This window comes from Nuphar pumila, chromosome 10, assembly GCF_984573655.1.
Source record: "Nuphar pumila chromosome 10, dmNupPumi1.hap1.1, whole genome shotgun sequence".
Taxonomy (NCBI): Eukaryota; Viridiplantae; Streptophyta; class Magnoliopsida; order Nymphaeales; family Nymphaeaceae; genus Nuphar; species Nuphar pumila.
Genome location: NC_143258.1, coordinates 3,415,219 through 3,430,944, shown reverse-complemented (window position 1 = coordinate 3,430,944; position 15,726 = coordinate 3,415,219). Strand labels below are relative to the sequence as shown.

Here is a 15,726-nt window from a genome sequence, read left to right as displayed (position 1 = left end):
GTTATTTAGTGGTGATGTTTACTTTGATGTATGCAAAGTTAATCAAAGATCAGTTAAACAAGGAGTAGTTAATAAATATAATGATGCAAATCTCATAGAGAATGTGCATGTATCTCAGACACCATCTATCGAGCCAAGTACTTTATCGATTATCCAATTATCCCAAACAGTGGACAATATTGATGTTGTATATGATCAATATGCATCTTGCTAATTGTTTACCCATGCATACACTAACCGAATCATATTTTTTATCTTTAAATAGTTATATTCAAGGCAACAATTTTTTTATTAAGGCATGATGTTATAATTAATATTATTTTGTCTTGTTTGCTATAGTATTATTCTGTCTTTAAGTTGTATATCCGTTGGTTAAGTTGTTATAATGCATTAACGTGAATAAGTGGGACATGATTTCAACATCCTCCCCCCATGGCTGTCGATCATGTCATACTCATCCTTGCATCATGTGTCACCATGTATATTTTGTTTTAGTAATTTTTTTATTGATTCTTATAAATGACGTGAAAGTCAAGTTGTCTTATGGTTGCTATTCATATTTGGAAATAAGTTTTTGTTAAAACTAAAAGGAAATATTAAATTTTTTTATTCTAACAACTGTACATTGGCTTCGTTAAAACATACTAAGAAACTTTTATTATATATGGTGTCTTGGTTCAATACATGAAATCAGAACATTTGCATCTCTTGCAATATTAATATTATGTATTATTTACATATATTAAATTTTAATGACATGTATATTGTTCAAATATGTCAATATAATCCATATATTTAAGTTATATAGGTTATTTAGTGATCCTAACCTACTAATTTTCCAACATTTTGTCCTTCCGAGTCTCCAACGAAGGGTCTATGTAAAAGAAAGAGAACATCATTTTTTTGATGCGTAACTCATACATGGCGATTGCCTCATATGAATCCGCAGACATCTCCGATGCACAACGTCTCTGCGCCTAAACAATCCTTAAGGTCTCGTGACGACTTCAAGAAAAGGGACTGTTGGAGTCATGATGGCTTCCTCCATTGGGAGGAGATATCCCATTCGGACAACAGGCGACCAAGACGCAGGAGGGCAGCCTGATTGCTCGACAGCCCTCGCTGCCAGTGAATCCTGACCACCGGCTCAATTAGTCCCTTAACAGGCCTATCGTAGAGATTGCCAAACGGAGCATGAGCAGGTTTCCGGCATTTAGGAAACCAATGGCCGAGCAACGGAAGACTTACAGTTCTCCAGCGGTACTCCAGCAGCATCCCCACCTTACTAATTGTCTTCCTTGGAAGTTCTCTCTTACAACCATCTCAATTTTGTCTCTAACCCAAGCAAAAGATGCTTCATATAACTAATAACCGGGCCCACGAAACTGCATGAGATTAGTCCACGTGGCAGACCTGCACGTGAGCAGCAGAGGTCTGGTGCAATCCAGCATGGAGGTATCACGTGGGCGTGCAATCCCCAGTCCCCACACTTGCTCTTTGTTTGTTGTGCCAGTACCTTTTGCCCATCAATAATCGATAAGGGTGGCAAGCACAACCACTTGTTTCCCTTGTTCCTGTTGAAAAATATTGGGTGACTACATAAAGGGAGGAGATTCGATCCCTGGTCTTCTGCTGGTGATGGTGGGGATGATGGAAACTGAAGACAACCCGGTTGGGAATTTCAGGTTCGATTCTTAGATCGTCTGTATTTATTTATACGGGGTCTGTTGTTAGTTTAGTTCATCGATATCCTCTTTTTTTTCTTCCACTTGAACTTTTTTGTGTTTCATTTCATGGTCAGTTGGCAATTTCTATCACCATCTTATGGTTAGTACCATAGTTGGATTCTTGGGGATGTTTGGGTGTTTGGATTTTTTGATTGCTTCTTTGGATATTTGATTCGTTTTTTCTGATATGGGTATCACTGAAGGGACAATCTGTCTCGATCTTGCCCTGACCAAGCCATCTCTCTCTTTCTCTCTCTGCTTTGAGTGGTAGAAGACCCTTAAGAAACCCTTAAATTGGCTCATAGATTGTGTTCATGTCTTGAGATACTGAATCTTTGGTGATGGCGTGGTGCGGGGATGTTTCTGATTGTGATTGGGGCTGACTAATTTTTTAGGAGAGTGGGCTTTTGAAAAGAATGAGAGCACACAAGGGGATACTTTTTTTCTTTGCTTATTTTCTGGATATGATCAGAAATTGAAATATTTTGGCACGACACCTAGTTGCAATTCTGTTGAAATTGATCTGATCTAGTATGGGATTTGCGGGCTTGAGGGTGTTGCAAAAAGTTTTTAGGAGCTATTAGTGAAGGATGTTAGATCTAGTCAGGCCTTCTGTCGTGTTTGGTTCATGTTACTCAAAGTTGATTCCATAAGTGAGACTTGTTTTGACTTGAAGAATGTGGTACACGTATTTGGCAAATTTCAAAAAGCTGAGTACCCGATTGCTTGGATTTGATTTCGGTTCCATGAACCAAATAGGTCTTTCTTGAACACCATTCAGTGGGTTTCTTCTATTTATTTCATGTGCATCTACACTGTTGTCTGTTGGGACCGCGAGTTCACTTTAAATTTATTATAAGCTGAAATTCCAATGAATGAGAAAAGAAATGTATGAATCAAGTTTTAGAGAAGAAAATAAAGGTTTGAAAATTGGGTTATAAAATAAGGAAACAGTGAAATGCCATTCAGTTCTTCAAATAGCTCATTCATAATCATCTCCTGCTATCTAACTTGGTAAATTAAGAAACCTTTTAATGAAAAATAGAAAATTTGAAGAATAGCAGCATGTAATGCTATTGGATGTCATTTAAACTGCAGGACAATGAAAAGGAAAATCCTACTTACCTCAAGACAAGCTATAAACACTTAGTTTATGTAAGAATAATGTGTAGGCTATTTCATTTAGAACTTTCTCAGAAGATTAGTTTGATCGCTTGCTATTTTGAAGGTCTAAATCATGATGAAATTCTACATTATCCTCAGCAAGCTCTTGATGCTGTCTCGAGGCAGCTGGGGTTTGAAATGGATGATTAGATGGTGTATAGGCATACTTCTATTTTCCCTGTAACTATGGAACACACACTGCTTATGTTGGCAATGCGTGGTGCTCATTAATTATGTTCTAAAGCCTATCTCATCAGAGAATTTTGGAACACTGACCAAAATTTGACAACGTAGGACTTCTCTTGGACTTGGTTAGACATAAGTTAGGTACAATTAAAGTCACAATTCGTGGACTTGTCCCTGGATGCCTAACCTCAAATTCGTGTTGTGTTGAGTCAATCAGATGTTTAGGATCATCCCAAGTTGAATATACTGTCAGTTTATTAGCAGTTTGAGTTTATGGGCAGCCATTAGACATTTTATGTGATCACAACTTTCCGTTAGTTTTAAGGAGTAGAGGCAGGAAACAAATGTGTGAATGCAGTAGGAGAGAGGTTTTATAAAATAACATAAACTGTCCTGATAATATATTTAGTTCTAACTGCTATTTTTATACATTTCAACTTTCTTATTTACTGGAGTACTGAATCAAGTATCAGCTTTGCGAAGCTCAAAATAAATGCTGGCAACTTATGTTGCCATATTGTCTTGGCTGGTCATTGTTCATGGCAGCATGAATCTTCAGTTCCAGACTTCTCTACAACCAACTGCCATTCTAGGATCCTGTGGATCACTCTGCAGTTAAGTGTCTGAAAACTGGATCATTGTTCTGTCTGCAGCTACCATAGAGGGTTGGCCTTGATAATTTTGATGAAGGGATCAGTTATATTGTCTTTCACATTAAATAGTTGAACCCAAGGTTGTTCATTGCACAAGGTCAAGAAATTATCCAAGTAGCTCCCGGATGCAGTTTCTTATACACTATTCATCAATAATGAATACTGAATTGAATGTTGAAAATCTCCATGTATTAACGAGAATTTTTATTCTTCCTTGTCATAATGTAAATATATTTTGATATGGGGTACCATATAAAACTGTAAAACAATGGGCATGGTAGGCAGTGACCATGTAGCATCCCCAATACTGGTGGAATAACAGAAAGCAGACTGGGTTGAATGCGTCTACACATCACAACCTTCTGTGCTGATCTTAAATTAATGCCAAGTCTTGAAAATTTTTATTTCGTTGTTATGGTTCTTATTTTCATATTGCTGGTGTGTCGACTCTATGCTTGAGGGGGTTGGGACTAACCATCTTGTTTTGGGTGATCCCTTCAGTATTGGCTGCAATGGTGCATCACCTTCTCTTATTGTTGTCGACTGGAACAAGAAAAGAAAGTTAGAAGATGGGCAATTGGCTCTGCCATTGCCGAAGCTCAAATGTATAACTCAATCTGACAGATGTAAAGATGGAGCTCAGAGCTTTGAACCAGAAGGCATTGAATATGCCATGGGAACTTATGCAAAGTATTTTCCATCTGAAACAAAGGATTATGGTCCAAACAGCACACCAGAAGATGTTTTATCATCTACAGATAGTGAAGGGGGATATGCGAAACTGGCAATAATATCAGAAGAATCAATATCCAGCAGTAGTAGCAACAGCTTCGTTGGAGACTTTGACACCACCATACCTACTGAGAACTGTAGTGATAGCACTTTCAGGGATAACCTATATTCCTTGGCTAGCAGAACGGTCAAAAGGAAATTAAAAGACAGTGAAGGAGCGGAAACAATAGAATGCCTAAGCAAAGAACCAAAGCCCTTGTCCAAGGGGTTGAATTGTATGGGCATCCTTGATAAAGAAATGGTGATTGAAAATTTGAAAGAACCTTTAAATTATGTGTCAGAATTTCCGTACACAGAGGATGACTCTCTGCTGGAGTTGGGCATAAGCTATGCAGATCTGATTGGTTTAGAAGAATGCCAAAACACAGATGATGTCACCTTACTGTATCTCACTGATGCATCTTCCCCTATTTCCGTACCGTCGTCTGGAGGATGGAATAATCAAGGTGAATGCTTTATGACTTTTTCTTTGAGGGGTTTTAATTTTTTACGTGTATGATTAATTAGCTTCCTGCTAGTTTTTGGATGCAGACACTCTGCAGTGCGAGAGGAAACCAACAATTGATCAGGAATTCGAGCAATATTTTGCTTCACTTTTGATTTAGCATGGGCTTTGTGTAGATAAATATCGTTACTTGGCATTCTTGCATTTAAAAAGTGAAACGATCTATTTTTACATTTAACAATGTGAGAAAACCACCTTCCTAAATGTACAAAAAGTAGCTATTTTTCTGTTCATTTCCTCTGCTTTGAACTTTCTTTGCGTTGAAGTTGGCCTGTGCCTGAGCAGCTGCTTCAGCTTTTGCTTCTTCTCTGCATTTTTTAATTAGTTCCAGAGATGCATCCATTTCACTTTGTTTCTTCAGTTCCCTGATAATTCAAATAAAGTGTAGTTATGACAGTTATGTGGTGTTACTGTATGGTATTTTTAGAAAATAAATTGCATTTCAGACCGATGAAGTATTTGTCAATTGGCAAACAAAATCTACAACTAGTGGCAGAGATACTTCACCATATCTCAGAATGGCACCTGTATTAGAAGCTGGAATTAAAATACCACATTAGCATTTCTAGCTAAAATATTGGAGTTATTTCATTCACAGATAGTGTCGTAGCTTTGATAAATGCTCCCAGTATCTGAATCAAACACTCTTTAATAAACAAAATATTGTGATAAAAACATGATATTTTCTTTAATAAACAAAATATTGTGATAAAAACCATTTTTAATTCATCAAGTTGAGTTTCATTGAGTTCTAGACTAAATGATTTACATACAGATGTTCAAATTTGTGGAGGAGTTGGAGATTTTTTTTTAATATTGGGCTAAAAATATGATATTTTCAATTTTTTTGGTATAATGTTATCCCTTGAAAATATTGTGATAAAATTGTGAATTTCAAATTACCGGCAATATTTGTGACTGGTCAGAAACACTATTCAGAGTTAAACCTTTGTGAGGAACCCACTCAACTTCCAAATGTAAGAGTTTGCACTGAATATTCATTACCAGCATCAGGTTATTAGAAAACCAATTAACCAAAGAGAAAAAAAAGGTAGTGAAGGAACTATAACAATCGCATGCCCAGCTAAAAAAAAGGCACTTGAATGACATAATGTGCAAGGGAGAAAGTAAGTATACAAACGATGTCACTTGCTTCACCTTTAAGGTTTTCAGGGCAATGTCTCAAGCTTTGATGATTGCATCCTTTAATCCTTTCCAAGCTCACATGAGAAAATGGTGTAAAAAACTTCACCAGTTTCAGGAAGGACACTTTCATAATGGACTTTCCATTTCAATCATCCATAAAGATTAATCACCTTAACTGTTTTATGTAACTCACAATGTACTAATTCATCTATCTATTCCCCGCCCATGCTCCCTTATGCATGGTAACATATTTATATCATTTACCAAGATGGTGGTTTTTCCTAAGCAATGTTTTACATAAAAAATGGTACTCTCACTACAACAAATTTGATATTTAGTGACAGTCAAAACTGTCACTAAAATCCACAAAGGCTGTCATAGTTGTAGCTCTAATGACCGTCGCTATAGCTTTCGTCAATAAAACATCTGACAGTCACTATTATATAGCTTTAGTGATGATACTTTCCGTTGCTATTGGTTGTCACCTTTAGCGACAACTTTAACCGTCACAAGATCCCTTTATTAAATAGTTATGGCTTAGACTGTCACTGAAGATGCTTCATTAAGAAAAAAGTAAAGAAGATCATTAGTGACAGCTTAAGCTGTCACTAATAAACATATGCTAATAAATATATAAAATATTAGCTTATATATATATATATATATATATATATATATATATATATATATATAATCTGAAAGAGAGAGAGAAAGAGAAGCATTTCTCATCATGTGGGAATTGAAATATGCAGCTTCATTTCCTCAAATCTCTGCTTTAATCACCAGAGATCAATCCTGTATTCATGTGGCTCGTACTTAAAGCCCTAAAAGTAACTCAGCTAACCCAGAACTAAAAAAATAAATCGGTAAGGTCAAGATGAAACATACAAAGGAAAAATTCCTACAACAGTGTGGGAAACTATGTTACATAGGTGTGGGTGCAGATGCGGTGATGCGACACTTTAAAAAACCTTGGGTGCGGGGAATATATATATATATATATATATATATATATATATATATATATATATATATATATATATATATATAGAGAGAGAGAGAGAGAGAGAGAGAGAGAGAGAGAGAGAGAGAGATAAATGGACTTGATTAAGGTTAACTGAATCTACTTTTGGATAGAAATGGACCTCAGTGTGGTTGACTTCACCTAACACAAAGGGAGCTGTGTCCAAGTGTAGCACCCGCCTGGGTGCGGGTGCGACGCAGGTGCAGTGCCCTGGTAGAAGAGTCTGTGTGACATAGGCGGGGAACAAACCACAAACAATTCAATCAAATCAGAGAAATGCAGTTGGGATCCTTAATGATCTTTGCCAAAGTTTGCAAGAATTCAACCAAATCAGGACCATATATTACTTGATGATCAACAACAACATTCACCTATAATAAATCAAATAATTGTCACCTCAGAGTAACCAGTTAATTATTCTTCTCATGTCTAGTCAAGTTGCTGACAAACCAAGCAATTCCCAGTCCCAACTGGAAGCTATTCCATGTGGAGCTTGAGCGATGGGGTCATGTTGTGCAGCTTGCATGCTTGATGAAAAGGGATAGCACAGTCATATAGTATTGGGTGAGTAAGAGTTACTGAAAGCTTCTTAGATAGGTGAGAAGCTCGCTTCCCGGAAACTCGCTTCCCGGAAACTCGCTTCGGAAGCGTGATACTCCTCGCTTTCGAAACTTGATGAGAACCTCGATCCCCCACGCTTCTCCTATGCTTTCCAAATACTTCATCTATTCTTCTTATATGTTCTCTTACTCAACTTTTCATGTTTTTATGTGTTTTCTGTAACGCCCCAAAATCCAAGACTTATAACTTTTTACGAAAAAACTCGAAAGCTTCGCAATTGACCATTTTTCAGAGTTTTTAAAAGCAGTTCAGTGGAAAATGATATTTGAAATAGAAAGTCAATGGACTTTGGGCGCATTACAATGCAAATTTTCCTTCATAAACAGATTTGGAAGTTAGTACATTTAAGAAACCAAATAGAGATTTTAATAGTTTAAGACTTTACAAATGAGAGATTTTCAAGAAAACCTTTATGCAAATTTACTGAAATATCCTCAAGAGCGAAATGTCAGGAAAAGAGTCTCATCTTGATCTCATCACGCCATCGTGCCATCACCTGTCACATAAACCTAAACATCACTTGTACCTATAAAATGGGTCAGTTTCATGAAAAACTAGTAGGTGCACAAGCAAGACAACAAAGAACAAAAATTTAGCAATGCATATTATTTAAGCGATTTTAACAAGTAATAAGCTAACATAGCAGCAAATAAACTATCCCTAGCATGAGCAATAGATTATGCAAATGAACAATTGAATATGCAACCCCGTAAGTGTTTCCAATGTGAGCAATTAATTATGAAATCAAGTGAACCATTAACTATAACAAGGTAAGAGTTCATTCATCACAAGATATACGTAATTTCACGACAAGTAGGTACATTAATCATAAGATGCAAGTAGTTCATAAACCTCAAGTTGTACGCAATTGCATAATAAGCAGTTCTATTAATCACAAGATGTAAGCAGCTTATAAGACAAGCAGTTACATTAGTCATAAGTTGTAAACAGTTTGTAAATTACGAGTTGTAAACAATTGCACGATAAACATTTTTATTAATCATAAAAGATTCGAGCCAACAAGTGCTGTGAACAAGATATTTATTATTTCGATATTAGCTGGCCGTGTGGGTACGCACTAGGTACGACACATAGAAAAAGCTGAGACTAATCCAGGGGTTTATTATGACATGTATTTTAGATACCTCAGGTAGCTAGTTGAGTCTGACCAAGAGAAAATTTTTCAAAGGCATTTGTAGACAATGGATGCATCCTACTTCTGCAGAAGTCTATGAGATCTACCACCTAGGATAATTTTCGGTAGTCCCTTTCTCCTAACTTTGATGACTGGGAAAGTCGGGTCATTTGCTCGTGAGGTGGTTGTTAACAACCTGTCCATCGGAGTTTTGTACCAATCCATCATCTCCCTTGATGAACACAACGGGTTGAATGAGTGCATCAGGTGTTATTTAACTGAAGACCTATTCTACATGCTCTGGTCTTTCAACTCACTTGAGCATCTTGCCTGTGAAGGCGAACATCATCATTATGTGATTTCAATAATGTGCCATTGCACGTTTCGAGGTTACCACAAACCTCTCATCCTACTCATCGTAGTAGAAACATACTGTATCTGTCTAAAAGTACAACCACGATGAGAGGGGTCAACTTACTTGTGAGGGTGAAAACTTCACCATTATGTGATTTCAATCACGTGTCATTGCACATTCAAGATAATCATAGACCTCTCATCCTACTCATCGTAGTACGCAACGTACATGTCTAAAAGTACAACCATGATTTGAGGGGTCAACTTACTTGTGAGGATGAAAACATCACCATTATGTGATTTCAATCACGTGCCATTGCACGTTCAAAGTAATCATAGGCATCTTATCGTATTCATCGTAGTACACAACATATCTATTTAAAAGTACAACCACGATGAGATGGGTATGGGTTTCTCGAGGACAACTTAGCACAAAGTTTCGCAACAATATAATGTACAACATATAAGTTTGACATGCTAAAACTTTGCGAAACAGATAACATCATACGTGCTCTAGGATTGCCACGAATCTGACATATCTCCCAAATGCATCGACTCGGGGTGGGGCTAAATGCTAGAACCTGCTCAACTACGTTCGAGAAGTCGAAGTCCCATACGGGGAACTCTCTTCTCGAGACTAAAGCACATGTACGGAACTTCGCGTCTTTCTTGAAAAGAGCAAAGTTGGTAGGTGTCCCATGCGAGGCTTACATGGGAGGAGTCACAAGAAGCAAGCCTATGCCCAAGGTAGGGCGACAAGAAAAGAGGCAGAAAATAACAGTATAAAAGTAATGCCAGCAACAGGGAACGGTAAAGACAGAAAAGTAAAGACAAGTAAAACCGGAATGTAAAGACAAGAACTAATGCAAAAAGAGCCTGTGCACATCAAGCGTGGCGGCAAAAGAATGACAAGAACAATAGGAAGTAGTAAAGACAGGAAAATAAATGCAGAAAGGAAAAGCCTGGCACATAAAGCGTGGCGGCTACAAAAAGCAGTAAAAGACAAGAAAGTAAATGCAGAAAGGAAAGCCTAGGCACATTAAGCATGACGACGACAAAAAGCAATAAAGATAAAAAAGTAAAAGGATAAGGATCGCGAAACCGCGTCATTAAGTTAAATGCATACATATATAGATATACATATACATATATTGTCCTTAGTCCTTTCTTTTCTTATTTTAGGCTTTAATTGCTTAATTTAAGTTTGTCTATTGTCCTTTGTGCAACTTTCTCCTACCTTGGGGAGTTGCGGGAGTTGCGCACGTCTAGAGTGTACGAGCTGAAGGTCTCAGGCAGTGGAGCGTGAGCGAGCTCCGTTGCGCAAGCTGTGAAAAAAAAATTGTTAGCGTGGTAAAAACAAAATGAAAGAAAGATAAGGGGCAGAGGGCGAACCCCTGTCTGCTGAGGAAAAAAAGAGGGGCAGGGGCAAAGCCCCTGCCAGAGAAACCCCAACGGCAGCAGGAGCATCGCCCCTGCCGACCAAAATGAAAGAGGGAGACAGAGAGGGGCAAGAGCATCACCCTTGCTGGCAAAACCAAAGGCGTCCGGGGCCTTGCCTTGATGCCCCTGCCGACCGAAACGAAAGAGGGAGACAAAGAGGGGCAGGGGCATCGTGTGAGAATAGTCCAGAGTCGATGAACAAGAAGCCGCAAAGGAGAAAGTGAATGGGGCTGCAACTAATCACGTCTTTCCATTTTTTTTGGAAAAATCGTGATCTCTTCGATACTTATAATGTAAAACTTAATACATGACCTAATACATGGCTATATGACACAAATAGCCCTAATAAGTTACAACATTTACAAGTTTGTCCAATATCAATTAGACATGTTACATAAGGGGAGTTTGGATCTGGGTCCGGATCCAAACCTTAAGTACAAACACAAGTGTACCCAGTCTAATAGCCTCCCTCAAGTTGTGCATGATTTTGAATCATGGACAACTTGCCTTTTAGAAACCAAAACCGACACTTTGTGAGTCCTTTGGTGAACAAATCGGCCACTTGGTCTTCTGTTCTAATACAATGAGGCTCCATCTCTTTCTCCTCTATCTTCTGTCTGATAAAATGTTGATCAATCTCAATGTGCTTGGTCTTGCTGTGATGAATAGGATTAAGAGATATTTGAATAGCACTTTGATTGTCACACAAAAGAAAGCAACCAACAATCGGCTCCTTTAACTCTGTTAACAAATGTCTAGTCCATGTCACTTCTACCGTAACAACAGTCATCGCTCTGTATTCTGCTTCCGTGCTAGATCTAGCCACGGCCTTCTATTTTCTGCTACTCCAAGAAACAAGATTGACACCAATGAAAACACAATACCCTGAAACTGACTTTCAATCATCAGGATCCCTGGCCCAGTCCGCATCTGAATAAGCAATGATGTCATGAGCAATATTCATGGATCTGCTTTTGGTGTACAAGAGTCCATCTCCAACAGTACTCTTCAAGTACCTCAGTATTCTTTTTACTGCATCCATATGTCCCGTCCTTGGCTTATGCATGAATTGGGAAACTTGATTGACTGAATATGTGATATCGGGCCTGGTAAAGGTAAGATATTGAAGCATTCCCACTAGACTCCGATATTTGGTGGGATCATGATACAAGTTTCCGTCTTGCACACTTAGTTTCTGGTTAAGCGCACTAGGAGTAGCAAGAGGCTTGCAATCTTGCATTCCACCCTTTTCTAACAGATATAGGGTGTATTTATGTTGGGTCAAAGTAAGTTTATTTTCTTGATTATACACCTCTACTCCAAGAAAGTACCAAAGGTTTCCAAGGTCCTTCATTTTGAACCTTTGACTCAGGATATCTTTAGTTTCTTGAACGCGATTCTCACTGCTTCCTGTAATAATTATATCATAAACATATATCAATAAGAAGGTAGTAAACTCCTTGCCTCGAAGAATAAAAATAGAGTGATCCAATTGTGATCGATAAAAACCATGTTTTTGAATTTCTAGGGAAAAACTCTCAAACCAAGATCGAGATGCTTGTTTCAATCCATAAAGTGCTCGATTTAGTCTACATACATACTCCTTTGAATCTCCTTCTGTATAGCCTGACGGTTGTTCCATGTATACTTCTTCCTTCAAATCTCCATGAAGAAAAGCATTCTTTACATCTAGCTGACTTATTCTCCAACCAATGAAAGAACAATGCGAATTGTGCACATTTTGACAACTGGACTAAAAGTTTCATCATAGTCTTGTCCAAACTCTTGGGTGAATCCCTTTGCTACAAGACGAGCTTTGTATCGTTCAACACTCCCATCCGGTTTGTATTTGATTTTGTAGACCCATCGTGACCCAACAACATTCTTATCTGGAGGTCGGGGGACAATTGTCCATGTTTGACATTGGTACAAGGCTTCCATCTCTTCATTCATAGCTTGAATCCATTTTTTGGAGTTAATGGCTTGATGAAAATGTCTAGGCTTAGTCTTTCTCAATCTGTGACAAAAACAATTGAAAATCCATGGTGAAATTCTCATAACTGACCCACCTTTCAATGGGATGCCGAGCTCTTTCAGATCGTCTGATCGGAATGACTACTAGATTAGAAATTGGATAAGTAATGTCATTGGATGACATAGGCTCTTCTTGTTCAATATCATCCAGAGTCAAGGGTGAGTCTCTTTCTCTTCTCCTATAAACTTGCCCAGCAAACTTGTTAATCTCTGGAGGATGTTCTATTTCAAGTTCTTGTATGTTACTATTTCCATCTTGACAGGATGTTCTTTGAGCACAAGAAGAAGAACACTCATTGTTGGTTGCAGGAAATAACTTTGCACTAAGCCATGGATCATAAAATAGCGCATTCATATTGGTTTGGGCAGAAACATATTCTCCTTCTCCAAAATCATTTTCATCAAAAACTACATTCCTAGATATCTTGATTCGTCTGCTGTTAGGATCATAACACCTGTACCCTTTGTGATGATCTGCATATCCGACAAACCTACACTTTGATGCCTTAACCTGAAACTTGTTTCGCAGAGAAGAGTCAATATGAACATAACACATGCATCCAAAATTTTTTAATTCATCATAATCAGGATGTTTCCCAAATAGGATGAAATAAGAGGATGTATTTTCTAAAAGCTTCATGGGCAGACGATTAATAAGGTGAACAACAGAGTGAAAAGCCTCTGTCCAGAGTCCTATGGGAGTACGGCTTCCGTGCATCATGCTCATAGCGCTTTCCACAATGTGACGGTGTTTCCGTTCTGCAACTCCATTCTGCTGGGGCGTATGCGGGCAAGATACTCTACGAGTTATCCCATTATCTTGGAGGTAATTGATAAAATCCCTGGAGGAGTATTCCCCTCCACCATCACTTTGGAAATGTAAAATATTGCAAGAAAAGTGAGTTTTGACAAATGCATGAAAACAACGAAAAATAGAGAAGACTTCTGATTTATTCTTCATGAAATATATCCAAGTGAAGCGGGAGAAATGATCAATAAAAATAACATAATATTTTCTACCAGAATTAGAGGGATTAGGAGCCGGTCCCCATACATCGGAATAGACGATTTCAAAAGCCCTTGAAGCTCTCTCATTTATTGGATGAAAAGGAAGAACATGACTCTTACACATTTGACAACTTGAACACATTTTATTATCTGGTCTAGAAATCAAGCTAGACTCAAGAATAAGACCATCAGGCACTAGTCGCTCAACAAAGACTCGATCACAATGACCAAGACGCAGATGCCAAAAATCAGGCTTATTACATTTATTTGAAGATTGCAAACTGAACACATGAATATTCTTTGACGACATAGACTTAGGAGATGGCTTCAAGGTAGGTCGAACACAAGTAGAAGGATCATCCTGGAAGACATACATATTTCCCTGGCGTTCCCCTCTAGCGAACGTCTCCTTCGTTTGTAGATCCTTGACATAAACAGAAGATGAAGTAAATTCAATGGAAGAATTGGTATGTTCAACAAGCTTAGAAACAGAAACAATATTTTTTGTAATATCTGGGGCATGAAGAACATTGGACAGATGAAGTGAGGATTTAGGCAAGGGGATAGAAACATTTCCAATGTGGGTGATGGGATGGTGGGACCCGTCTCCAGTAACGATGTTACTTTTTCCAAAATAGGGAGTTAAAGTAGAGAATTTACCCGCATTACCTGTGACATGAGTAGCTTCTCCAGAATCAATATACCACACTCCTTTATCATCACGCTTCAGATCAAGTTCAGACAGCGTGGCCAAAAGAAACTCTTTCACATCGCCACCGAACTTTGAAGAGTTTTCCTTTCGTCCTGATGAGCTCTCACCCCATTGGAACTTTCCTTTGTTCTGCGGATTGTGCCCACAATTGGCTTTTATGTGGCCTTGCTTGTTGCAAAGATAACAGGTGGGTACGTTTTTTACATTATAGAGAGGTGAAGCATTTGGGGTAGGTAATAGCCCACGTCCCCCTGGAGTACCTCGTTCTCGTCCTCTGCCACCACCAAAATTATTATCACCACATCCCGGGCCAAAAGAAACCCCAGTAGCAAGAACCTGTCCACCAGTCTCATGAGACATCCCTTTCAGAGTCATCTCATATTGAAGTAATTTGGCTTGCAAGTCTTCAAATGATGGTAGATCAGGCAAGCATAACAAGGAAGTCGAGAGAACATGAAATTTCGGTCCCAATCCATTCAAGGTTTGTCTGACCTTGCCTTTATCTGCCACTTCATACCCAACAACTGCAAGTTGATCACTGATGATCTTAACCTTATTCAAGTACTCCATGACGGACAAGGAACCCTTAGTCAGGAGTTGAAATTCACGCTGAAGAAAGGAAATTCTAGCTTCTGATATCTGAGAGTACGTCTTCACTAGTCTGTCCCATAATTCTTTTGCTGAGCATTCATCTGGAATTCCCACCAATACTTCTTGAGAGATAGTGGAGATGATAAAGGCAACTGCAGCTTGATCGCGCTTCATCCAAATCTCATATTGGGGATTTGGAATTTGTTGTATGAGATCAGCCTCATTTACATTCTTAGCTTCCTGCATGATAAATTCTGGAGGAGCTGGGATTGATCCAGTGAGATGCCCAGAGAGACCTTGACTTTTAATAAAAGGAAGAATTTGTCTTTTCCAAATCAGGAAATTGGAATTGGTAAGTTTTTCAGAAATGAGTTGACCAAGAAAATTAGATGAGAGAAATGACTGAGAAGAAGAATCCATGGCTAAACCCTTTTTTTTTTTGAGATGTGCAATCAGTAGAACAAAATGAAGGTATCAGCTGGAAACCTTCAGCCCTTGGATCAGAGCTGCTCTGATACCATGTGAGAATAGTCCAGAGTCGATGAACAAGAAGCCGCAAAGGAGAAAGTGAATGGGGCTGCAACTAATCACGTCTTTCCATTTTTTTTGGAAAAATCGTGATCTCTTCGATACT

General features: G+C 38.4%; 1 protein-coding gene across 2 annotated transcripts; it reads left to right on the top strand.

Annotated features, from left to right (window-relative positions):
- The first annotated feature begins 1,531 nt into the window (after nucleotides 1-1,531).
- Nucleotides 1,532-5,425, top strand: LOC149823277 (uncharacterized). 2 transcript variants are annotated; one of them, XM_090018744.1, is made up of 3 exons: nucleotides 1,532-1,685; nucleotides 4,232-4,968; nucleotides 5,054-5,425. In XM_090018744.1, the coding sequence occupies exons 1-3, from the start codon at nucleotides 1,639-1,641 to the stop codon at nucleotides 5,125-5,127; spliced, it is 858 nt and encodes a 285-aa protein (XP_089874870.1). In that variant the 5' UTR covers nucleotides 1,532-1,638; the 3' UTR covers nucleotides 5,128-5,425. The 2 variants fall into 2 exon arrangements, with proteins under 2 accessions (XP_089874870.1, XP_089874871.1); XM_090018745.1 differs by having other exon boundaries at nucleotides 1,566-1,685; nucleotides 5,041-5,425.
- Nucleotides 5,426-15,726: the final 10,301 nt, after the last annotated feature.